The sequence below is a fragment of the Coenobita brevimanus genome, chromosome 44 (genome assembly GCF_032717465.1).
Source record: "Coenobita brevimanus isolate Jiangsu-jjx chromosome 44, ASM3271746v2, whole genome shotgun sequence".
NCBI classification, from domain to species: Eukaryota; Metazoa; Arthropoda; class Malacostraca; order Decapoda; family Coenobitidae; genus Coenobita; species Coenobita brevimanus.
The window spans coordinates 45,120,137-45,147,059 of NC_136997.1; the positions used below are offsets into that span (position 1 = coordinate 45,120,137).

Genomic DNA, 26,923 nt, shown 5'->3' on the forward strand with positions numbered 1-26,923 from the left:
GTACTGATATTAACACACTCAGGCTCCTTTATAAATACCTCCCTACGTGTATGTGTACAGCATCACAACACACCTGTAGTGATCCGTTTGTCAGTTTGAGGTAGCGTACGTGTAGGTCTCCAGGTGAGACATTCCACTGGATGGCTGGCTCTGGGGAGCCTTCTGCTATGCAGTCAAACACCACTGTAGCTCCCACCTCTACCACTGTTTATACAAGAAAAGCAATTGATAAAGTACAGATATGGGGCTACAAAGAATTATCACTATCAAAAGTCTGTATATGAGATGGAGTGCAATATGAAGTACACAACAGGAAAGCATAGTGACAGATACTCTCTGACATTCAAGGAGAAAAAAAAAAAAGGAGGAGGAGGTGGTTAGGCATACTTGAAGTGAGATGAGACCATATGATAAGAAAGGAAAAGAGAAGAGAAGGAAAGAAAATTGGAGAGAAGAGAAGAGAGAAGAAGGAACAAGAGAAGAGAAGCGGAAAAAACAAAGAGAGAGGAGGCAGTTAGGCATACCTGAAGTGACAGGAGGTTGTTTGATGAGAGGAAATGAGAAGAAAAGAGAAGAGAAAAGTGAAAAACGGACAAGAGAAGGGACATGATAAGATGGGAAGAAACTTAGAGAAAAAAAAAAAACGTTTAGGCATACCAGAAGTAACAGGAGGTCGTATGATGACGGGTGGAGTGTAAACCACTAGCTGTGCTGTTGCTTCAGCTGCACCAGCATCATTGCTCACCACACACTTGTACTCACCAGCATCAGAGGCCTGGGATGCATTGATTACCTGCAATGCATATCACACAGTGCATTATAGTACATTACAATACAATGCATTACATCACTGCTCACCACACACTTGTACTTACCTGTATCAGAGGCCCGGGATGTGTTGATTACCTGCAACACATACCACACGAAGCATTATAATACAGTACATTACAATATACTATATCACTGCTCACCAAACACTTGTCCTCACCTACAACAGAGGCCTGGAATGCATTGCTTACTTGTAACACACATCAGAGGAGAGGAGAGTTGATAATGATGTTTAAAGGAGTCAAATAACTGAAGAAAGTGGACAATACCAATAAGTTGTACATGTCACATACAATCCACCAAACCCACACAGTAACATCACTCCACACATTCAGTTCATGGGTCTCACGATCACGGTTACAATGCAAGGTTGAAGATTCAGCCCTTAAATTGCACTGGAGGGGGGGTGTTGCATTCTCCAAGTGCTTCCTCTTGTTTATATTTCATCATCTATCACCAGATGATATTATTCAAATATGGCATGATCCCTAGTAGTGAAGGGGTGAATAAAATTATCCCTAACCTTTCCAATCTGGAATGTCTATCACATGTAGAATGAAATCATCTAAGAGTAGTGACAGTAGCTGCAACCCCAGGCTCATATATAAGTAAACCTGGTGGACTGCAAGCTTAAGTTGCCCTTCTGTAGTCCTCCATCCTCCTTATGGGGGAAAGGGAGGGACTGAGAGATGTTCATATAGCCAGGCAGCTCCACTGCCTGTCATATTTGTGCAACCACATGAAAGCATCCCCTCCAGCAAACATATGAAGGAAGGAAGAATAATATAAAAATAATATCATTACACTGAATGAATTAACCACTTTAGTCTGATGACATACTTTTCTTATATGCTTGGTATAACTGTCTATCTATATACCTAGCCTGCTTCCCCCAAGGAAAGGAAGGTAGCCGAGACAGGACGACACACTCTCAACTTACTCATCCACTCAAACACATTCATTTGCCTCTTAGCCCCAAAGGGGAGAAGGGACACATCCTCACCACACCACACCACACGAGGGTCAACTGCACAGTGCAATCAGAGACATCTGCAGCAGGGCCTGACAGCAGAGCTGGTGTACCCCTGCCACATCATAATAGACCCATCCCCTTACCCGCACCTGACCTGATCAGCTGATCAGACAAATGCGGGAGAATATCCCCTCAGGGCTGCGTCATCATTTATTCATTCACAATTTCCATTCATTTCCAACACACACAGCCACGCTTCCTTGCTCAACAGACATCCCTCTCACATCTAATGCTTTCTTCACACTGTCCATCCATCCTATTTGTGGTCTTCCTCTCAGCCTTACACTTCTCACATCAGATCTAGTTATCTTTTTCACCAATTACTCATTATCCATTCTCTCTACTGTATATGCCCAAACCATTGCAACACCATTCTGCTCAACTTGATCAGCCAGAAAATGTTATTCAATTGTGAACAGATCTCATATAATCATTGCTACATTTAACCACTCCAGTTCAAAAAATAAATCTTAAACCATCTGAAGATATTACAAATAAAATGAAAAATACATCATCAGACTGAAGGGACTGTGAGTTACCAGTGATCCGTTTTCCATGAGATGGACGCGGTCAGAGGAATGGATGGAGTGGCCACCCTTGGTCCAGGTGGTGGCAGGGGCCGGGTCACCCTCAGCCAAGCAGGTCAGGGTCACTGCAGTTAGTTCTAGCACCGTTGTCTCGCCTGGCCCAGCCTTGATCACAGGAGGCACTGACACAAAAGGAAGAACAGAGGAAAAACATGCATAAAGGCACATACTGATGGGCTCTGGCTTGTTAGGGTCACAGCAGTTAGTTCTAGTGCTGCTGTCTCACCCAACCCAACCCAACCCTGATCACAGAAAGTACTGATGCAAAGACAAGGCAAAAGAAAAAGGATAAATAAAAGTACATATTAATCTCAGGCTCGCATGATTTACTTTCAGTTGAATAAATCATTTGGCATTAGTTGCAACAGAACACCATACAGTACTAACATTAACACCTTCAGACCCTTTTCATTCACCTTACTTAGGTCGAATACAATATTAGAGTTACTCTGATTATGAATGAGTTAATGGAGACAGCATTACTACTCTCAGTCTCCTATGACTCATGGTGAGTAAAATAATCTAGTGTTAGGTGAAAAATAATGCTAGAGTTGTCCTAAATATAAAGGTATAATAATGACAAGATTAAAACTTGTAGGGTCTTTTGTTTACACTTAGCTGAGAAGAAGAAAAAAAGAGTGAGAAAAGGTAAACAATTCAAAACTTAACTGACTCTTGACTCTGATGGCAGCAACAGCTTTTCGATGGCCGGCTTCATTCTCGGCCAGGCAAGTGTATGTGCCCTCATCCGTTTTGGCTGCCTTCTCAACCACTAGTTCCCCTCGGCCACCTGGTGTTGCTCCCACACCCTCAACCTGTATATAAAAACAAATGATTGTATGAACTATGATCTAGCTGCCTTTCTTGTGAATTTTTTTAAATGAACCCTTTCAATATGAAGATGTCTCTTATATCTAATTCCTGCTATCTCAACATGAATTTATGCAGCTTCATCTGAGACCTTTTAGACAGCAATGGTTAGATTCAGCCTTCAGTAACGGCTCTCCTTATCTGAGTAAAATAATCTGGAGATTTAATGTGATGGCTAACCTGTTAAAGGATGCTTCATTTCCAGCTCATATGATGTGGACTCACCTCAACTCCATTCAGTAACCAGCGTATGGATGGAGTAGGCACACCCTCTGCCTCACACTCCAGAGTGAACCTGCAACAGACAAGTCAATGAACTTTAAAACCTTGAATGCAAGTGATATCCTTATTAGTTCATTCTTGCTGCTTCCACATGATTTTGTTCAACTTAGAAAAGGCCTTACATATAGAAGGGATTTGCTAGGGCTGTATCTACACCTTCCAGTACAATTAGTCTATCATATATTGCATAAAACCATCAAGATAACTTGAATAAAACAATGTCCCTTGCCTGAATGCATTAATTAATGAATAATCATGAAGAGACTCATGACTCTACATGAGCTTGGTGCCATAACAAAAAAAAAAACTAATATCAATGGCAATAACACTAGAAAGAGGGTGAAATTTTAACTCACTCTTGTCCCATGGTGACTTCAGTGGTGCGTGGCAGGATGGTGAGACGAGGGGGTACCAAAACAGTCACGTCCACCTCCCTGTACAGCCTCCCTGCTGGATTGGTCACCAGGCATGTATACAACCCAGAGTCTGAGGCCTGGTGGGATAGAGAAGGAGAAACTGCCAAATACTAAGACATTTATATGGTGATGCTGTATGGAAAAATGAGTCCAAGACAGAACTTTATTCCTGACCGTTTTCAACAACAGACCCCTTCCAAGGAGTGAAGTGACTTTGGCTAACCCAGCTTTATGTACAGGTTACCAGTGACTCCCTCGAGACCTGACCTACCTAACCCGTCACTTAAGGAGCTTGTCATAAACAGAGATGCACGTCTCTAGATACTGCATAGTTCTTTCACCTTAATTTGGTGGAGATTTTTGACATCCAGATTATTTCCTATTGAATGGTGACAGACTAAGACAATGTATAATGTTTTACATCCTTTCCATAGCACCTGCTTGTAACTAACCTAGGTTCCAGTGTTACTCTCTTGTTGGAGTTAATTATTTAAACTGCTCCCTCTCACACACAAATGCACAGGCAAGAACGCACACACACACACGCACATTCTCTCTTTCTGTCACCCTCTAACCTGGGTAACAGGTATAATGAGTGATCCAGTAGGAGTGATGGACTGTGTGGGAGAGACTTGCAAGGCACGACCATCCCTACGCCATGTGACACGAGGCAGAGGATATCCCAAGGCACTGCACCCTAGCTCAAGCTCCTCCCCACGCCGCACCCTCACACTCTCGAATAGCTCCTCAGACACGGATGGTGGGGCTGTGATGGGGGATGTACAGGAAAAAGTTAACTGATGATTTGATTCTAAATTGGGGAAACACATAGACAAGAGTGAAATATACTTCGCAATACTAACAGTGTACAGTGAGGTGGATGAGAGCAGATGCATGACCAGCAGTGTTATGGGCTGAACACTGGTAACTGCCACCATCACCAACCTCCACACCAGATATCACAAGCTCTTCTTCTGATATCTGCAACAGTAATACACCACATCATGTTTTTAAATATAAGTACCAGAATAATTTTAATATACATTGCCTAATACAGAAAAAGGTGCCTAGGGCTAAAATATATAGTCCAGACATCTAGGGCATGCGTAAAATAAAGTAAATGATATGTAACTAGCCACACAATCATTATGCTTAGGCAGAAAACTCTGCCAAAAGGAAACAGAGTCACAGTCTTAGCTGAGACACATATTGCTACAATTCTTACTACATATTTCAAATTTCTTTACTTCATATAGTTTCCAGCAACTGTTGAGAAGCAGCTACCTGGTTTTGGCACTTAGTTTAGCTCCCATTCCATAGAAACCATCAGCTGTACCATGGCTGACTTACGAAGACTCCTTAAGAGGAAGCATTCAACTTAATTTGATAGGTCTCATATAACTTACGAGCACTCTAGGATCCTCCGGGGTGACAGGTGTCAGTCCTTGGTCTGGTCTGGCCCACATGAGGGTGGGTGTGGGTCGACCAGTCACCTCACACCCCAACTTCACCTCCTGCCCCTCCACGGCCACTACCTCATCTTCTACTGGAACTACTGTTGGTGGCTCTGTATGAGGCACAACACAAAGTAAAAATACAATTAAACATCTCACATTATCCTTAACCAATAGTGTGTAGTAGTCAGTATGAGTTTGCAGTAAGTGGATATGGAGATGATAAAAATATTTAATGGTTGGACAAAAGGAGCATGAAAGTGAAGTGACAATGAAAGTACAGTATGCAGAATTAGGCAGAGTGTGTAGTAAAAAATAAAAGGCATGCTGCATCATCAACACACCCAGTACGATAAGTTGTGTGTGGTCATGTGCAGCTCCAGCCTGACTGCGACCACTGCAAACATAGGTGTCGGCTAAGGCAGGGGTCACTGATGCAATGTGTAGTGAGCCATCATCCTGTACCTCAAATTCTTCTGCATGGAATGAGAAAGTAAATTAATATATCATCATCATCACTATCATTATAATCTTTTTCCTCACTCACAGCTAGAATAGGGTCAAGAATAAAAAAAGAATGATACTTGAAGAACTAATCGCTAACATGTCCAACAAAATGGACCACACATTCATTCATTCACTCACCATTCAAACCTTCAGAAACTCAGCCCATCATCAAGGGCACGAATTCCACATGTAGCTTCATAATTACCTATCAGATGGAGTTAAAAATGAGATATAAAACCCCTTTGATGCACTCCATACAAAATTCATCCAACCAACTCAGTCCCTTGTCAGTTCCTTCTGTTATTTGGCTCATTAATTCTCTCTCTCTCTTTCTCTCTCTCACCCGTCTTCCATAACATACCTTGGTCCTCCAGGATAAGCTGATGTCCCTTAAGCCACCTTATAGTGGGAGGGGGGGCACCATCCCCTCTACACCTCAATGTTACTTCATCTCCGCTCACCACCTCCACATGGGGCAATCCAACCTTCACAGTTGGTGGGGCTGGAAGAGTTATTGAGGTTTTAGCATTTTAGATTCTTTCCTAGCTGCATTCTTTCCATTTAGCCCCATCACTATAAGCTTCTTCTAAAGTGCATTAACTCTTTAACTGTCTATGTCACTTGTCACAAGCTGGAAAATAGTATGACTGTTCTTTATTCTCAGGCAAAATGTTGACTGTAACAGTTCATAATATCTATGGTGGCATATTTTAAGTTTCTCCTGAGCGTGGTAAATTATCTCTGATATTAGCCAAATTAAAAAGCAAAGTAGGTAACACACAGCCAAAAAGTTAAATGATAGTACATTGTCTTCATTTTATCCTGAAAGGGACAAATTTGCAATTCCCCACCCTTGGGTTCATTTCTTAAATTTCTGCATTAAAAGAAGTAGTCTTGTTCATGTGGTGGTGTGATTGCTTCTGCCCCCATCATTATTATCCAGGCAGACATACTGGCTTGAGTTATTACCGGTAATTCTCTAACTCTCTCTCTCTCTTTACATTAAAAAATCAGCACAATCTTACTCATGACGGTCAGTGTGGTGGTGTGGTTGCTTCTGCCTGCTTCGTTGTCAGCCAGGCAGACATATTGGCCTGAGTGTGCACCTCGGGCTGGTGCGATCTGCAGGGCAGATGATGGCAGCACAACCCAGTCCTCACCCTCACTCAGACCCACAGGCACATCACCAAAGTACCAGCTGATCTGTCATAACATCGTGATTAACAGCCACTTTCATTTTTTTTTTTTTTTAACAAATTAAGTGTTTCTGTCATTCCCTTTTTATTTCCTCTATCCTAGCTCTATATTTCATTCCCAGCTGCACTATTCATCATTTTCATCACCATCAATCATCACCATCATCATAATCGACATCATCATCATCATAATCATCGACATCATCATCATCATCATCATTGTCATTACCAGCATCTTAACATCTTAACCATATATCTCACTGTTAGAAGTGACACGGTGGAATCCAGAAACAGTAAACATAAAAAGACAAAATTAGGTGAACTATCACCAAAGCTCCTAACAAAAGCCTAACTAAAATACAGTATGGCTCAAAGTAAGTGTTTACTGCTTTGGCATGACCCACCTGAGGAGGAGGGTATCCCTTGAAGGAGCACCTCAGAGTGACAACATCACCTGCCACTGCCTCAACCTCACCTACACCCTCCAACAGCTCAGGCGGTTCTGTGAAGAAAGCCAAGTGGAAAAAGGCAAAAAGATTAAATAAATAAAAATAAAAAAGAGAGTACCAATATACATGTACCCACTAACTCATGCAAGGGTGCTTGGAACAGATGCCTTCATGCATTGGTACCAACAGGTTATATAAATGTCTCTCAATTCCTTCCCCATTCCCTCAAAGGAGGATGGAGGACTGCATGAGTTTCAGCCTGCAGTCCACCAGGTTCACAACTAGATGATCCTGGAGACACAACAACAACAATAACAATAACATACTCACGCAGGACCTGGAGTCGATAGTGTCTGGTGTCATTGCCGGCCACGTTGGATGCCAGACAGGTGTATCGTGCAGAGTCATCTCGACTGGCCCTCCTCACCACCAGTGTCTGTCCTCCAGCTGTCATGTCCACACGCTCACTCACCCTCACACCCACACCATTCTGGCAAGGCAACAGATGTAACAGATCCATATCCCAAAACAAGAGAACTGCTACAGAAAGGCAACTTCAGCCTGCAGTCCACTGGGTTCATGTTGATACGAGCTTGAGGACGCACAACATCAAGGTTAGTGGATGAAATTACTATACCCATATTGCCACCTTCAGTGCATAGGGGGCCAAGACTAGGCTACCACTGTCCTGAACATTTAAAGGTTGGAGCCTGACCCATACCCTTGTAGAGTTTTACATGACAGAAAAAGACCTGATTACCAGTGAGAGTCAAACTGCAGCATCTAAGCAACAATGCATTCCACCCTCAGAGCTTTACAAACTACAGAGGTCTAGGAATAAATAAATAAATAAATAAATGTCTCAATTAGCTTTGACACACATATGCAGCATGAACTAGCATTAAATATGGACATTAGTCTATGGCACTATAGCATTACAAAAATGTTGATAGATCTGTTACCTTGAGCCAAGAGATGAGAGGTTCAGGATGTCCAGATGCAAGGCAGTTTAAGGTTGCACTGTCCCCCTCTACAACTGTCACCACTGCCTCCTCACTCACACCCACTATCACTGGTGCCTCTGAATGGAAGAATGAATTAGTGTAGGTTATAGGAGAGGAGAGAAGAGGAAAGAAGAGGAGAGGAGAGGAGAGAAGAGGAAAGAAGAGGAGAGGAGAGGAGAGAAGAGGAAAGAAGAGGAGAGGAGAGGAGAGAAGAGGAGAGCATGGGAGAATAGAACAGGGTAGGGTAGTGCAAATATTGTTCCTGGTACATATTAGAACTCTGAAAATATATGATATGGCAAAATAAAGGACGCTATATAGTCTGGAAGAGCATTATAATAAAGCCATCTATTTGGGGGTACTTTGTTCATTTCCATAACCACTGAACCCCAGTGGCATGATACAGTACTTTTTTGAGGGGTGTGCCAGAAACTTGAGCAACACACAAAAACTAACCTGTGACCTCGAGGTTGAAGCGTTTGACTGCAGCCCCCACAGAGTTCACAGCCTCACACTGGTATCCTCCTGCCACCTCTACCCCGACTCTGTACAAACGCACCCACACCCACATACATCAAGGCTCGTATTTTAGGTGGAACAGGAGGCATCAATGCACATCTTTATTAACAATTTGTTTTCCATATTACATTATCCTCCTCCTCCCCCTCCTGCTCCTCCTTCTCCTCCTCCTCCTCACCATCATCATCATCATCATTCTCATTCTGCCACATATTCTCAAGACAAAGAGATATATACAGTATATGCTCTCTCTCTCTCTCTCTCTCTCTCACCTCTTGATAGTGAGCTTCTTGTCGTCAATGATAATGTTGTCACTGTCTTCCAACACTTCGCCCTCGTATGTCCACGTGACCTCCGGATGTGGGTGACCTCTGACCTGACACTCCAGCCTCACCTCACCCCCACTGGCCTCTGACACTGACACCTCCCTCATACCAGACACCTCTGGGGGGACTGGTGGTGCAGGGCTTGGTTAGAGGATTTATACAGAATACCTAGTACACATATATACTTCCATATGCATAAATACAAATACAGCCATCACTTGTTTTTTGCAGAATACTCAGTATACACAAATACTTCCATAGGCATAAATACAAATACAGTAATCCCTCTAATATCCGGACGCCCAATAACCGAACATCCCCACTAACCGAACCTTATCGTCCTGGGATCAAACATTCCCAAAATGGTCCGAAAATCCAAAAAAATTGGAAAAAAAATCGATTTTTTGCCGTCCGTAATTTGAACTTGCCGCGCGCGCCGCGTGAGAGCATTGTTTTGGTTCGTCATTCCTCCGACGTCCGATAGAGCGCCGCTGCATCCTCCCCACTTCCCGCCTGTCTCTCACCGCGACAAGACCTACGCTCTTCGTCATGGCTGCCCACGTGCTCGCTTTTGTGGTGGTGCCGTACTTGCTGCAAGGCCTCCTGCTGCTCTCTGCCCTACTCTTAGTGTGTGTGATGATGGCCCCGCCTCCTGAGAAAAGGAAGAGTGGTGTTGACTCTGGAGAAGAAACGGGAGATATTGGAGAAGGTTGATGCTGGTTGGTCTTCCTCTCGCATTCTACCGCGAGTTCAACCTGGCCCGGTCGACTTTGTTTGATATCAAGCGTTCCCGAGACAAGCTCATGCAGTACACGGCTGACTTCTCGTCGAGAAGCAAACGCAACGTGGAGAGGAAGGTTATGTTTACTCCCAAGTATGCAGAGATCGACCGCTCCACGTTGATTTGGTATCGACAGCAACGTGCAGCTGGTGTGATGGTACGTGGAACGGAGCTGAAGGCTGCTGCTGAGAAGTTTGCAAGGCTTCACGACGCCCTAGACTTCAAGGCATCCGAGGGTTGGCTCTTCGCGTTCAAGTTGCGACATGGCCTTACTAACCGTAAAGCACATGGCGAAGCATTGGACGCTAACGAGGATGGAGTGGACGAGTTTCGGCACAAGGTGAAAGGCTTGATCGACAGGGAGGGCCTCACTCTCGGTCAAGTCTATAACGCTGACGAAACTGGCCTATTCTATCGCTCGGTGCCAACGAACACTCTCGCCGATGAGACGGAGAAGCGTGTACCTGGCCGCAAGCTTTCTAAGGAACGGATATCTGCTTTGTGTTGTGCCAATGCTAACGGCATGCACCGGCTTAAGCCCGTTATTGTTGGCCGTGCAAAGCAGCCTCGGTGCCTTCGTGGGGTGATGGATGTCCTTCCTGTCGTATGGTACCATTCTTTGAAAGCATGGTTCACAGCTGTGATTTTCAAAGACTGGTTTCACCATCACTTCGTCAAGGAGGTCATACATTACCAGACGAAGACACTGGGAATTCCTCGCGACCAGGTAAAGGCTCTCCTTCTCCTCGACAATGCACCTGCCCACCCGTGCGACAAGGACTTGGTTGCTGAGAATGGCCGTATTAGGTGCATGTTTCTGCCACCTAATACGACTGCTCTCATTCAACCAATGGACCAAGGAGTGATCGTGGCAACCAAGCGCCTGTACCGTCGGAAGTTCCTGGACGAGGTGATGGTGGTTCTCGAGGACGAGGACGAGCGCAGGGAAGGACGTGACACTCGAGGCAAGCGGACTTTGGAAAACCTTCGCCGCTACAACATCAAGTCTGCGCTGTACAACTGGGCTAGTGCATGGAAGGAAGTCCCTGTGAAAACTCTTGAAAATGGTTGGTCTCGTCTGCTTCTCGGAACAGATGTGGAGTACGATTTCCTAGGGTTTGACGTGGATGACTTCCATGCACGGCTACGTACGCACGGCGACGATGTTGATGTGGACGATGTTCGTGAGTGGTTGGACGACGACGAGGCGATCCTGGGTATCAGACGTTGTCTGATATCGAGATCGCGTCTTCGGTTGCTGGTGTCAGTCCCGAACTTGAAGATTCCGACGACGAAGGTGATGATGATGCAGACTCCGCCCAGCAGGACACTACTCCAGCCATCCCCAAGCTGAGCGCACTCCGGGAACATCTAGAGTTCGTCCTAGACTACCTGGAACACCCGGACTGCGACAGGGAGATGGGGCCCTTGGGACTCGTGGAGGAAGTGCGTGCTTTCCGACAGCGCATCATCAATCGCCAGAATCGTCGGTCCTTGCGTCAGTCAACGATTGACAGTTTTTTCAGGCCCGTGACCCCCGCTGTGCCAAGCCCTGGTTCCACTCCGTTGCCTCCCAAGACAGGCCCTCATGCTCGAGCCACAGCCCAGCACATCAGCTACAGTGGAGTCACCGCTCGACGTGAGTTTGCGGCTGTCTTCAGAGTCTTCTGTAGTCGGTACGCCATCACCACTACCCACCGATGCACCCCTTGGACGCCTGCCAGTGATACTCTCGGGCTCTGACAGTGAATAAGCAGCAAGAACTTCTCCACTAGACCACACGGGAATTTTGAGTGTTGTGCAGTGAAAAAAAAACGGTGTGTTGTGTTAAGGTTTTCAAGTTGGGAGAAAAGACTAAGTAGAAAAGAAATTTAACGTAACTAACCTTCTTTGTTTGGCTTTGGAAACTTAAAAAACTTGGGAAAAGTTAATGTGCAACACTTAAATTTAATGGAACATTATTTGGACTAAAGTGAACACTGTGAAAAAGAACGGACTTCTGTGTGTTAGTGACTAAGTTCAGTGCAAGACTTCAGGAAGAGTGTAGTGCAAGTGCTTCAGGAAATCGTTCTTACTGTCAGAGTCCGAGAGGAGGCGGTTATTCATCGAGGTGGCCAGGGACTTGCTGTAAGTAGCCAAAATGTTTCATGTTGTACTATTTTCCATACTATATTTACCAGAATGTTTCATATTGTATTTTTTCCCATACTATACTTACCAGAAAGTGTCATACTGTACTTCTTTCCATACTAAACTTACCTCATGCATGTGCAGTAGGAATGTGTTTTTCAGAGTTCGGTTAGGTTCGGTTAGGTTAGGTTCGGTTAGAGTCCATAAGTACCAGAATGTTTATTAATGTATGAACATACTTCTAAACCCACATTTTATGTGTCTATTGCATTTATTTCAGTCATTTATGTGCCTTATTGGTGTGATTTGGGTGTTAAATAGGTGCTATGCATGTCCGGAGGGAGTTGTATAGGTGTTTCTCTGTGTTAGGGTCCGTAAGTACAAGTCCATAAGCTGGGGCCCAATATCCGGACAAAACCAATATCCGAACCTACCGATGGCTCTATTGATCCGGATATTGGAGTGATTACTGTACAGCCATCACATTTTTTTTTTGCAGAAGTTTGGGAACAGACACATCCATTAGTTACCCAAAATCTGTGAATGATGAAAACTCATCCAAAACTGTCCTCACAGCCATAATGTGACTATGTGACTACCCAAAAACTCTATAAGGAGTCCCAAAACAAAACCAGATATTAGAATCGACTTGTGTACAGTATATTTTCAGAAGGCTGACCCACAACTTTAACTAAATCATCCCTAAATACATAAAAAACTACTGCATTCTGTGATGGCTTACTCATTCATGAATAACCAAAACTAGCAAAGTCAAAATCTGGAAAAACAAGACATGGCTGTACACACACATGCACACAGACAAACAGTGATTTCTGAAATTTACACTATTGAGGACATCTTTTTAGTCCAATTCTTGTTACTACCTCGCAGTTTAATTCAACCTTAAAATGACCCCAACTAATGAAGGGGTTACTGAAGACTTAGTGAAGGGACTGCTGAAGGCTACCTCTAAACCCTCAAGTTCAAAAAGTGTTTTGTGCTAAATAAAATTACTTGCAGACAGCATCAACCTAAAATCTGAAGTCCTCATGGTGAAAGGATAAATTCACTAACCTAACACCTGGAGTTGGAAGTTTTCTTCAGTGTCACCTGCCAAGTTAGTTGCCAGGCAGTTATAGCTGCCCTCATCACCTTCCTGTTGAGTGAAGATATGTTATAACACATATGGTGCTGGAGAGGGAGGGTTTTATGTGGTGGCACATACATAGTAGGGCAACTTTGTTACTCAGTTATATAGATGTCCCTCAACTTTCTTCTTATCCCTCAAAAGGAAGATGGTGGACTGCAGGAGGGGGGGCAACTTTAGCCTTCAGTCCACCAGATCCACATCCAGAAAAGCCTGGTGTCGCAGCTGCTTCATCCTTCACAAATGCAATGTATAACAATAATAGCCCTTGCAATGTGTAGTGACTTTTAGCTACACTTCAATGGTCGAGAATGTTTAAGGGTAAGTGACCAGCCTAAACCCCTGGTGGCATTAAAGTATTGACTGAAGAACTTCCACCAACTTGTTAAAGAACTGAATCCATGCACATGCCAAGACTGTCACTTCAACTGGGGGATTCTCACCACTAAACATTACGTGTCCAAGTTTGTACAGTCACAACAAACTATTTCAGTACAGTATACTATGCTGATACAGTACATCCAAAAATGAGAGGACTATCATTTTGACATTACACAGTACCCCAACAGTACAGTGTGTCTGTCCTATTCTGAAAAAGATCGCTAACCCCTTCTACCTCAACTGAGGGGCTAAGTGTAGTCATAACGAAAGGCTAATTTAACTAATAACCAAGAAGACTCATTCCACAGCTAAGGCTCATATTTCAAACAACCAAGACATAGTATTCAAGTTCTGAGAGTGGCTCAGTTCCATCAGATAAAAACAAATGTACAATACGCACCTCAACTGAAGTAATAAGCAGGACCTGATTCTTCTCCAGCAGCTGTAACCGAGCCCCAGAATCCACCTGTTTAGAGCCATGGAACCAGCTGATCTGTGGTGGTGGATCTCCTCTGGCATCACACTCTAACACCACTGGCTCCCCCACAGCTGCTGCAAGCTGTCTCCGTCCTGTACCTATCTCCTCAATTGCTGGGGCCACTGGAATTTAAAAACTTAGGGTGATTATAAAGTTCAGGTAGGAGGGAATCATCATCATCATCATCATCATCATCATCATCATCATAATTCACTCAAACCCTGCTATGTGAGCTCCCATTATATGATCATTCACCTATACAGTTTTAGCATTTAGCACACTTTCTTCCATATATGACCACCATTTTTCCTTATCTGATCATCATAATTCTCTATGAATCACCATTTATTTATATGTCGTTGTAGGACCAACTGCCTAGCCCCGGGCTCCTACGCTCCTCATGGGGCAACGACGTAGGATTGGATGATGGATGGATGGATGGCTATGTTCACTTGCACAGGCACTACAATCCCTACATTGAATATAAGAATAACCATCATCCAATTGGTTCTCCATGAACATAGGTCAATCATACAGCAGCATTTGAATGCACTTTTCTTCAAAGATGTCCTTCACATTTAATGAGAATATATCCACTGATTATCATGAGCCAAATAACATTATCAGGTGGCAAGAATAATATCAAAAATATGTCCTCAAATTTAATATCCTAAGAAGGGATGGGGAGAGGGGGGGGGGGAAGTCTAGCCAACCAAACAACAACATGGATAAGCTCCTGCTTGTTTCAGTACAAAGACTAAAACTTTACAAACAAATCAATGGAAAGGGCTGCACTAGACCAAGTAATATTTTGCATAATTTTACTACATATCTGAAGCCAACACAAATTATGTAGTAAATAAATTCCATGTTCCGCGGACAAGTCAATGGGATGTCAACAGAGTGCTAAGTGAGGTTGTAGACAAAGCAGAGTTGATCTTATTTTGTTGACTAAGTAGAGAAAGAGTGGGTGGCAAACAGTCATAAGTTATTCTGAAAGATTTAGTAAACATGCATGAAACTATCATCATCATCATCATCATCATCATCATCATTATCATCATCCATACTTTTTTTTTCCACCCTTGGATGGAGTAAGGTAAGATTCAAATCCCAGAAAAAAAATGATACATGGACAAACTAATCAAAGTCTGCCCAACTGAAGGGGCAACACACTCACTCACTCATTATTCAAGCCCTTGGAAACCCATCTCCACCTCACAAGCATACACACCCACAGTTACCATACAAACTTCACACTATCTATCTATCTATCCAACTATTTATAGCCAAATGCCTTAATCCTGGAGGGAGTTGCCACAAACAATTCACCTTAATGTCATCCTGTCCATTATCATCAGGCTGCATTTCTTCCATTTCGTATCATCCTCATTCATATATCTTTTCACCCCATCTCTCCACTTTATCCTTGGTCTCCCCCTCCACCTCATTCACACACACTCTACTAGTCAGTCTCTCATTCTCCATTCTCTCCACATAGTCAAACCATCTCAGGGGAGTTTTGCAAACACTTTCCAGCACTTTTACATTACTACCACTGAACTTTCATCTTCATTTATAAAGTACAAGTTACATACACAAAGCACTAAGTGCTGTTTGCCTTACATCATCCATAAGTAGTCATTAGGGAGTAGTGTAAAATCTAACCACTAATCAATGGTATGAATTATATCTTATGCACAATGCCTTCTTCAAAATGCACAGCACTTAACCTCTTGACTATGATGCTCTATTTATAGGTTGCTGCTGCTGCTTCTTGATAATTTTATTCTGCTTCGGACAGTTCACTGGTAATGAAGGGGTAGACAAAGACTGTGTGTATCCCCTCATGTTTGAAGTTTATCTTGAACTGAGAAAAACTGCTTGGTCACAGAAAGAACAAGATAGATATAATGTCTTTGGCTGAAGAGGCTAAGCACTTGTTGTATTTTGTATTTCATTCTCATTATTTCTAAACCATTGTCATATTCATCTTAGGAATGATCTAAACTGAAGAAGTCCTTATAGGCTATATCCAACCCTTCCAGTTCAAATGTTTTCTCCTAAGCTAAATTAAAACTGGCAGGAGGAAGCAAGAATAATATAAAAAGTACAGTACAGTACATCTTGAGGTTAAAAAGGTTTGGAATATCACACCCCATTACATTTCCAGCTATGAAAACCACTCAGGTAAAAATATAAGCCATAAATATGGAGTCAAAGTGAGCTTACATATAATATGAATCAATCAATTATACCTAGAAACATTGATTTCCTTGTCTTACAACTTAGGACTGGCTTTCAGCATAAATTACATTCTGGTAAATAATTCTTGTGTTATTGATTTTCACAGCAAGAACACAGTGCACCTACTCCCTAACACTTCCTGATATCATAACATAAACTCATCTACACCTCACTCAAGAAATGTCATGTACACATTTTATTATGAAAGGACTTCTTAATTATTATATTTGTGTGTGTGTGTGTGTGTGTGTGTGTGTGTGTGTGTGTGTGTGTGTGTGTGTGTGTGTGTGTGTGTGTGTGTGTGTGTGTGTGTGTGTGTGTGTGTGTGTGTGTGTGTGTGTGTGTGTGTGTGTGTGTGTGTGTGTGTGTGTGTGTGTGTGTGTGTGTGTGTGTGTGTGTGTGTGTGTGTGTGTGTGTGTGTGCTTGCGTGCATGTGTGTATAAAACCAATGATCAGGCAACTGATTTGTGGCCATCACTACCTCATAATACCAGCATTTCACACACACAAATGAATGTCCAGAAACCAATTGAGAACATCAAAGGCTATTTACTATTTATGTCAGTTCCATGCTTGCTTTCTTAACAATGTCTGCCTGAGGGCATCATTTTATTTTTATTCTTGCTCCCTCCTGCTGACAGGCTATATTTCAGCACTGGACAGACATGTGAAGAGAAGGGAGATAAAGCGATAAACAGGACAAGACATTCTGAAATACAGTACTAAACAATAAATCAATAAGTCCATGTCCTAAGTGTCATATTTTAAAGTGGCTTTTTTGTAACACCTCACCCTTACCAATGTATTTTGCATTATACACCATGATATTCTTCTGTATGTCACTGATGCAACTACTGTATGTCAATAACAAGATGATTTAAATAGCTTACAAAAGAATATTAAGGTGCAATATATTAACTAAATGATGCTACTAAGCTTCCTATGGAACCTGCATCATGGTGACAATATGACATTTGACTCACCCAGCACATCCACTCTGAAGGTCCTCCTGGTGGACCCAGCCTGGTTACTGACTTCACATGTGTACAGCCCCTCTTCTGTCTCGGTGACCCGAGGCAGCAACAGCCGAGATCCATCCCCTGATATGGTGTACCAGCCTGTCCCATTCCTCCCCCACTCTATGCTGTCTGGCCTCTTGGGGCTCTCTGGTGGTGTAAGATAATCATATGCATACTCATAAATGGTGTCCAGGTACGAGGCATTGAAGTTGCTGTCAAAAGTGGTAGGGCTGTCAGATAGGGTGCCATCAAAGAAACCATTCTCCAAGTATATGTTGTCGAAGGAGGTTGAGTTGTCCAGGTATGGGCCGGTCAGGTGGTCCACTGTCCCTCGGCTGCCCAACACTGGCCACTGGGGTATGTATGGCCTGCTATGGGATACTCTTGGCAGTTCCCGACCAGACTGTTAACCAAAGAATACTGTAGATAAGCCATTACAGGGTGTAAACAAACAGGCGTCTTTTTAATACATCATCATCGTCATTCAGACCTCTTTTCCCTTTCTTCTTAATAATGTATATCACAAATCTCAATCTTAATATGAGTAATCTCCCCTTCATTAAATAAAATCAACTGTGGGATGCACAGTCTGGCTTGGGATAGTCTTGGCAGTTCCTGACCAGACAGTTAATCAGAGATTATATAGGGTAACAATAAAAATAATAGTTTTCTCATAAAAATATAAGTTTTTAACATCTTTATGAAGATGAGTCTCCTCTATGCTGATATTATCATCTGACAGTAGCAAAAGTAAACTATGAAACACTTCACTGTATTGAAGAGATTACAGTACTCTTAGATATGTGCAGGTGGGACAAAGAGTAATGCAAAAGGAGGGATGTATGGGGAAAACAAGACATATGGCTGGGCAAACCAAAGACAGCAAAGACAGAAATATGGTATGTGTGTGTAGCACAGATATGGGTATGATGAGAGGTTTATACAGTACGTGTGGTAAGAAAACGGAATGAAGTACATAAGCAAGTGGGTAAATCTAAAACTATAAAAGAATGGATGGACTGGACAAAAGCAGGTAATCATATGTAAGAGAAGAACAAAATTAGCTACACCAGTGTGTATAGACCAAATCCCTACCTTAGTCCATGTGATATTGTAGTCATGGAGGTTAGGAGTAAATGTGTGGGTGGAGGTTGTGGAGGTGAGGGAAGTGGAAGGCCTCCTCACCCGACACTCCAACTCTGCCCTGCCTCCTTCCACCACCGTCACTTCTTCTTCACTGTCTCCCTCCACTTCTGGACGACCTGAGATAAACAAAAGTGATATTATTAATGTATCCTTGTCAGCATGTGATGTAGCAACTAAAATGAAGCTTGATGAGACATGACAATGTAATCAAAATCAAGGAAATATTCATATCATATCTGTTCTTAAACTATTAAAAGTTATGAGCAAAACAATAAATTAAAAGACTTAGAACTACAGCTGTACCACTTACCAATAATAATAAGTGTGGTGGTAAGTTGAGCCTCCCCAGCTGGGTTGACAGCCAGACACACGTACACGCCCGCCTCCCGCCCAGTGACGCCAACTAGTGTCAGGTCTCGCCCACCTGTGCCCAGGACCTGCCGGGAAGTTGACACAAGGGCTTCTGTTCCCCGGTACCATAAACGACGTGGCAACGGTGAACCTGTGAATGCAGTCCTTTCACTACAATGATGTCCTCTTTTGTTTTATCCATGTTACCTCTAGACGACTTCATTAAGATCTGGACAAATGTTTTGAAATGCAGGGGTTAGGTAGCTGTATAGGCTTGATTAAATCCTTCTCAACTTGGGGCTCTCCTAAACTGAATAGAATCCATAAATTATCAAAATTGCAAGAATAGAATAAATTATATGTCCTCAGATTGAAGAAGTTAAAAGCAGTGAGGCAACCAAACAATAGATGCTTTGTTGCCAGGGTACTGTTTGAATAAATAGGTCAGTAGGACAGAACCGGTAGAAAAAAATGGTGGTCTTACTGCTTTGTGGGGCAGCAAAACAAGCATCAGTGTTACAGGGGATGCAGTGACAGAGCTCCTGTGAAACCATGAGAGGAAAGGCTATTGATGTAATGCTTCATATTGAGACCACTTAAAGCCAGATGAAGTGAAAGCTGTGGTCTTCTCCTCAGTAACATGCTACTGTAGTCCTAGTCATGAAGAAGTGCCATGGATATAATAAACTGAGCCATAGCATTGCCCTTTTCTGCCCTGAGCTGTAAGGAGATTAAGGTTAAAATATGATAAAATGTTATAAAGAAATACAATGAAAGTACACAAAACCATTGCACTGCCTTATTCTGCCACTAAGTTTTTTTAAATAAGGTGCAAAAAGACAAAAGTCTGGGCCAGGTTAAGGTGAACAAATTATAGTGTTACCTGTGACAGGGCAGGGAAGTGTGATGGTGGTGCCCAGTGTGGTGGTGACAGTGGTGCTCACTCTGGTGTCTCCTCGTCCTCTGCCCTCACCTCCTGAAAACCAAGACACATTTTAATTTACATTAGTTAGATTAAGTTAAGCTTAATCTGGGTTACATATAATTCATCCTCTTAGATTCCAACTGGAGACAAGGCAATATAAAAGATTTTCTTGTGAATCCTGACCTGGGTTGAGAACAATGGGGTTGCCGGGCAGCGCCGTGGTGTTGATGCGTGGTGGGGCCATCACCTCCACCACCACCACCTTCACGTCCTCACCAGCTGAGTTGTTGGCACGGCAGCTGTAGCGCCCTGAATCATCCACACCCGCACCAGCGATCACCAGTCTCTCTCCACCACCAACAATCTGAAAATAGGGTGTGGAAGGTAACCTTTAGTTCATCCATATTCATACACACATATTATTATTGTTATTATCCAAAGGGTGGTTGGGGTTTATTGCACACGTACTGCCACCCAGGGATGAGGCTGGTCACTCTCATCTTAAATGTCAGGACCAACTTGCCTAGCCCAGGGTTCTTATGTTTCTCATGGGGCAACACAGGGTTAGAGATGATGATGATGATGATGATGATGATGATGATGATGATAATGATGATGATGATGATGATGATGATGACGATGATGATGATGATGATTATTATTAATACAGTATTATTATTATTATTATCATCATCATCACCATCATCATCATCATCATCATCATCATCACCATTATCATCACCATCACCATCATCATCATCATCACTACCATCATCATCATCATCACTACCATCATCATCATCATCATCTTTCACATTTACACCTGCTATCATCAGTCATTCTTCACAATCCACAACCTGAAAATAGGATGCAGGATTTTTATCTACTCATAATCGCAAATTATTATCATTATCAATGTCATCTGTATCACCCTGAGTCATCCATCTTGGAAAACTGACTCGACCTCACAGGCATAAGCATCCACACTTATGCATTTCACATTAACTGTCAGCTAGAGTCAAACTGATGATTACGCAAGAGAGTATGGGGTATTACTGTGTGGTGTGGTGGCAGGATGGGATGGTGTGGGGATCGCCACGTGCGGGACGGAGTGGGTGAACCCTTGATGAGATGACACTCCAAGGCCGCATGTCCACCCTCCCGCACCCTCACCACCTCTTCACCCACACCCACAGCCACACCCACGTCGCCCACCACCCCAGGTCTCTTGCGGGCAATGACCGGAGGAACTGTGGAACAAAGAGACTCGATAAATTTGGTTGGTACTGGGAGGAATTTCATACTGAAAAGATGGAGAAATTAGGCTGGTATTGGGAGGAAATGCAGAAAGAAATGATGGAGAAATAGGATTGATGTTGGGAGGAAATGTGGAAAGAAAAAATGAGGGGAAAATTTAAGAAAAAAGGTGAAGAAATTAGGCTCTTCACACGCCTATAAACACACCTACTATATATCATGTGATACAACACACCCACTGCACTACCGTGCATACAGGTGTAATGATGTACTCTGGCTGGTTAGGTATGGGGAGAATAGCAGTGGGAGAGGAACCAGCTGCAATTTCAGTCTCATCAGCACATAAACCCAGTGCATTGCAGGCTAACGCTGCTCTTACTCTGCAGTCCTTTTGGGGAGATAAGGAAGAGGTTGGTGGATGTCTGTATAACCAGGCAGCTCCATCATCCTGCCATATCAGTGAGGCCACATGAAGGCATCCCTCTCCAAGACTATATGGAGATTACTTACCAAGCACTGTGAGGGTAACAGGGATATCCACGAATCCAGCAATGTTGGTGGCAGTGCAGATATACTCCCCTGCATTATGTGGTCCCGCCCTCACCACACGCAATGTACGCCCATCTCCACCCACATCCACATTTCCACGCCCACCTATGCCAACGACAGAGCCCTCACGTGTCCATATCACGGAGGCAGCTGTAGGGGTCAGAAATTATCATTATTATTATCATTATCATCATCATTCTACCCATTTCCCACTCCACAACAGCAAGACCTTTCTAATGCCATGTTTGAAGAGATAAGTTAGTTCATTTCACTCATATCTCACTACTTTGGTCATCCACTGTAGACTTATCCTAATCACAAGCTCTACAAAACTAGTAGGTCTTCCTTTCTTATGTATTGTGGGCAGAAGTTAAAGATGGCTGACGTGGACAAAGTTTTGTAAGTACTGTTATGGGAGACTAGACTTATGTGACAGTTCAGGGTGGTTGGAGGGGGACACCTTCATGTGGTGGGACCAGCATAACCAGGCAGTTTGTGCAAATCCACAAAAGATCTTAACCAACCACTATTTCTATCATTCCCCAGAGACTATATTTATACACCTTCTTGAACTTGATTTGTCTATAGGGCTGCTTTTCTGTTCCCGTATCTTCACCCATTATATCTGCCAAATCAAACTGCACTCTTTCTACTCGAACCTGGCCTAGAATTGCTATCCCTCCATCTTGAGTGTCAAGGAGTGCTATGGAAAGGGTGTTAGACCTTAATATTACCTCATTCTGTCACTCAGCTATGTGAAATTAACTGCAAATATACTAAACTCCGAACCTAGTCAGGGTGAAAAGAGTACAGAATATCTAAATGAAAATAAGGAGCTAAATAATTTCTTTTGCATAATAATCTAAAAAAAACCTTCACTGAGACCTTTTATAAACACGGCCTGATAGATATATGCAGAGTTATATTATATAATTACATGTGTATGTGTGTGTGTGTGTGTGTGTGTGTGAGAGAGAGAGAGAGAGAGAGAGAGAGAGAGAGAGAAACATCCACTATCCCAACCACTTCCATCAAACTTTAACGCCATCTTAACTTCCTACACAAGGCCTTTGAGAAGTTACATATGCTTTTGTTCTATCAGGAACTCGTGAGAATAAGAAAACAGAGGTGACACAACTTACACAAAGTAAAAAACAGACACAGGACTTGCATAACGAAAAAACACACAGAACTTTTACACACACACACACACACACACACACACACACACACACACACACACACACACAGAACTTATAAAAATTACTGGGTGTTCATATCTGATCCCTTCCTACAGTTAGAAACGTTTCTCCATTGCTAAAAATAAAACGTTTGGAGACAGTAAAATCTGAACGTCATGTGTGTGCGTGTGTGTGTGTAAGTAAGTAAGTAAATGTTTATTGCTTTATAGTCATACATCCATGTAGGCTATACATTTGAACATTACATAACAAGCAACGGTCTGTCGAGCCGAAGCTCCCTGTGTGTGTGTGTGTGTGTGTGTGTGTGTATTTCACCGGGTCGGTCAGGATCACTTGATGGTCGTGATGGTCAGCTTTTACCCTCCCGGAAGGGAGCTGAGAGCTCATATAGTCCGATCTAAGGGCAAGGCTGTGACCTTCACACACACGCACACAACCGTCCCCTTGCTCAAGGGGGACAGTAACCACCCACTTCGTCAGTGAAACTTTTCGCAACCTGAGCGAGGCGCGAACTCCCGTCCACCAGTTGGCAAGCGGGAACGTTACCACTGCACCAGCGAGCGATCGGTGTGTGTGTCTGTGTGTGTGTGTGTGTGTGTTCTTACCTAATTGTTCTTACCTAATTGTATCTTTCCAGGAATGAGTCAAGCTCGTATTGTCCCGTGTCTTAGACCATATTTATCGTACATATCCTTAAATTTGTGAATTGTTTTGGCGCACACTATTTCATTCGGTAGTGCATTCCATTGATCAATTGCTCTGTTTGGGAAACTGAATTTCCTTACGTCTTTATCACCTCTCTTCTTATGCAGTTTTTTGCAGTGTCCTCTTGCTGATGCTTCTCCAAATGTTAAGTAATCATTTATGTCTATTTTCTCCTTTCCTGATATGCACTTATATAGCATTATCATGTCACCTCTTTTCCTTCTCTCCTGTAGTGTTGGTAGATTCAGTTTATTTAGTCTTTCTTCGTAGCTTAGGTCCCTTAAGCTTGGTATCCATCTTGTAGCGGCCCTTTGAACTTTTTCAATCTTGTCTATATGCTTTTTGAGATGAGGACTCCAGACTATTGATGCATATTCCAGGGTTGGTCTAATGAATGATGTTATTATCCTTCTTAGCATGTCTTCATTTATGTATGTGAATGCTATTCTCATATTTGCAAGCAGTGTATACATGTTCCGTACCTTCTCGCTGATGTGGTCAGCCGGAGATAGTCTGTTATTGATAATCACACCTAGGTCTTTCTCTCTTTCTGATGTGTATAGGGTTTTATTTCCTAACTTATAATCCCAATCAGGTCTTTTTCCACTTTTACCAAACTTGATTACATGACACTTGTCCACATTGAATTCCATTTGCCATGTACTACTCCATTCATGAAGTTTATTTAATTCTTCTTGTAGCTCCCTACAAGAGTCTGTGCTAGTCATTCTCCTTTGTATTTTTGCATCATCTGCAAACATATTCAGATAGCTCTCATTTCCAGTGTTACTGTTTATATCATTTATGTACACTAGAAACATGATTGGTGCCAGCACCGAACCCTGTGGTACTCCACTAGTCACTTCTTTCCATGTTGAGTAGTTTCCTCTTAGTACTGTCCTCATTTCTCTTTTTATGAGAAAGTCTTGCATCCAACAAAACAGTTTGCCTCGAATTCCTCCTTGATGGTACAGTTTCCATAAAAGTCTTTGGTGTGGTACTGTGTCAAAAGCTTTCTTGAAATCTAAATAGATACTGTCCACCCATCCTTCCCTTTCCTGTATTGTGTTTGTTACTCTGTCATAGTAGCTCAACAGATTAGTAACACATGATTTTCCTTTTCTGAAACCAAACTGTCTTTCTGTTATCATACTGTGTTCTTCTAGATGATTTACCCAAGCTTTTCTTATAAGTTTTTCTAATACCTTGCTTACAACACTGGTCGGTGATACTGGTCGGTAGTTGAGAGGATTTTGTATATTTCCTTTCTTGAATAAGGGGACTATATTTGCTTTTTTCCAAATATCAGGTAGTTTCCCTTGACTCAAGGATTTCTTGAAAATTAAAAATAATGGTTTACTTAACTCCTTTGCACATTCTCGTAACACCCAACATGAAATTTCATCAGGACCACTTGCTTTTCCTCTGTCTAATCTACTTAACTCCTCCTGTATTACTTTTTCTGCTATTTGTATATCTGGTAATATGTGTGGACATGCGTGTTCCACACAGTCCCTCTCAAAATTTTTTTCTTCTGTAAAAACTAATTGGAAATTCTTATTTAGTGCTTCACAAATATCTTTCTCTTGTGTATAAGTGATTCCCTCGTCCGTGATGGATTGTATTATATCTTTTACTTTGGTTTTGCTTCTGATATAGCTGTAAAACAGCTTTGGTTGATCACTACTTTTTTTTATTATATCCTCCTCAAACTGTTTTTGGGCTTCCCTCCTTATTCTTGTATAGTTGTTTCTTGCCTGTTTGTAATTATTATACGCCCTTTCACTATTGTGTCTTCTGTATCTATTCCACAACAAATCTCTTCTTTCTTTTGATTTTTTACATTCTGTATTGAACCATTTCTGTATTTTCTTATCTGCTTCTTTGTGCTGTGAGATGTGGGATGTGTGTGTGTGTGTGTGTGTGTGTGTGTGTGTGTGTGTGTGTGTGTGTGTGTGTGTGTGTGTGTGTGTGCTTTACTTAAAAAATGAGGTGAAGTACTGTAATATCCACGAACAAGTAAAAGGTACGAAGGTAGGAGAACTTCCATCATCATCATCATCATCACCAACAGCACCCCCCACCACTACCACCACCCCCACCACCACCACTACCACCACCACCACCACCACCACCATCATCATCATCATCATCATCATCATCATCATTCCCACCTAAAGATGGGCTGAGGAAGGGGTACAAAAGCTACATAAGAGTGGAGGAAGAACAATCCTTATACACCGTGACGTAACAAGATAGATTATTCAGATAGGGCCAGGCATGAATATTTATCTGTCTCGTGACCTCAGGCAACAACAGGATGTCACTTTAGGTCACTGAATTTTGCACAGCTAAGGGTACGCACCATCCACTCACTTCATGTGCTACTACCTCATCTTCAGTCTCCCTCTCTGCCCCATACACATACACTCTTCTAGTCAGTCTTTCAATCTCCACTGTTTCTACGTACCGTAGCCAAACTATCTCAAGGCCCTCCCAACATAATCCAACACATTCACATCAATACCACAACGCCCCTTTCTCATTTGCCTATCTGTCTCGTCACGTAACTCCACACGCTACACACATACGCTCTCCTAGTCAGTCTCTCACTTTCCATTCTGTCCACATAGCCAAACCATCTAAGTTACTTCTCCTGACACTTTCCAGCACATCCACATCAACACAATGCTCCTTAACATCTTGAATTCAATTACGTGTTTCATTTTCATTCTTTCTGACTGCATACGATTTTATTCAGATTAGAAGAGAAATTTTGAACTTCATCTCTCTCTCTCTCTCTCTCTCTCTCTCACACACACACACACACACACACACATATGCTCCTGGAACACAAGAAATCAAAATACAACAACATGCATAAAAATCGTGGCAAATGGATATTGATCTATACTCTTTTCATCTTAACCTGGCCTAGATTTTCGTCCTTTTGCTGCTTATTTCACATCGGTCAGTTGAGGAAAAGGACAATACTACGGTTCTACGTCCTTTCCATAGCACCTCTTCGTGACTAGCATAATGTCATTGTTTATTCTATTCTCATAACTCAGTATTCCACATGGAGGATTGGCAATTTTAGACCAAGTTAGAGTAAAAAATGCCAAGTTGAAGAA

At 42.5% G+C, this 26,923-nt stretch overlaps 1 protein-coding gene across 1 annotated transcript in view; it reads right to left on the minus strand.

The window, feature by feature from the left end:
- The window catches only part of LOC145398078 (hemicentin-1-like), a 127,668-nt gene that overhangs the window by 25,056 nt on the left and 75,689 nt on the right, over positions 1-26,923 (minus strand). The window contains exons 60-85 of the mRNA XM_080271033.1: positions 21,844-22,032; positions 21,133-21,326; positions 20,230-20,440; positions 20,035-20,124; positions 19,111-19,302; positions 18,750-18,916; positions 17,619-18,057; positions 14,311-14,510; positions 13,457-13,538; positions 9,418-9,598; positions 9,083-9,171; positions 8,585-8,703; positions 7,953-8,112; positions 7,578-7,675; positions 7,003-7,180; positions 6,339-6,479; positions 5,815-5,943; positions 5,423-5,583; positions 4,880-4,997; positions 4,592-4,782; positions 3,957-4,093; positions 3,544-3,613; positions 3,122-3,263; positions 2,401-2,570; positions 658-793; positions 74-204 (exon numbers count right to left, since the gene is read on the minus strand). Of these exons, the coding sequence (XP_080127159.1) occupies positions 74-204; positions 658-793; positions 2,401-2,570; positions 3,122-3,263; positions 3,544-3,613; positions 3,957-4,093; positions 4,592-4,782; positions 4,880-4,997; positions 5,423-5,583; positions 5,815-5,943; positions 6,339-6,479; positions 7,003-7,180; positions 7,578-7,675; positions 7,953-8,112; positions 8,585-8,703; positions 9,083-9,171; positions 9,418-9,598; positions 13,457-13,538; positions 14,311-14,510; positions 17,619-18,057; positions 18,750-18,916; positions 19,111-19,302; positions 20,035-20,124; positions 20,230-20,440; positions 21,133-21,326; positions 21,844-22,032 (4,115 nt within the window). The remainder of the gene's footprint in view (positions 1-73; positions 205-657; positions 794-2,400; positions 2,571-3,121; positions 3,264-3,543; positions 3,614-3,956; positions 4,094-4,591; positions 4,783-4,879; positions 4,998-5,422; positions 5,584-5,814; positions 5,944-6,338; positions 6,480-7,002; positions 7,181-7,577; positions 7,676-7,952; positions 8,113-8,584; positions 8,704-9,082; positions 9,172-9,417; positions 9,599-13,456; positions 13,539-14,310; positions 14,511-17,618; positions 18,058-18,749; positions 18,917-19,110; positions 19,303-20,034; positions 20,125-20,229; positions 20,441-21,132; positions 21,327-21,843; positions 22,033-26,923) is intronic.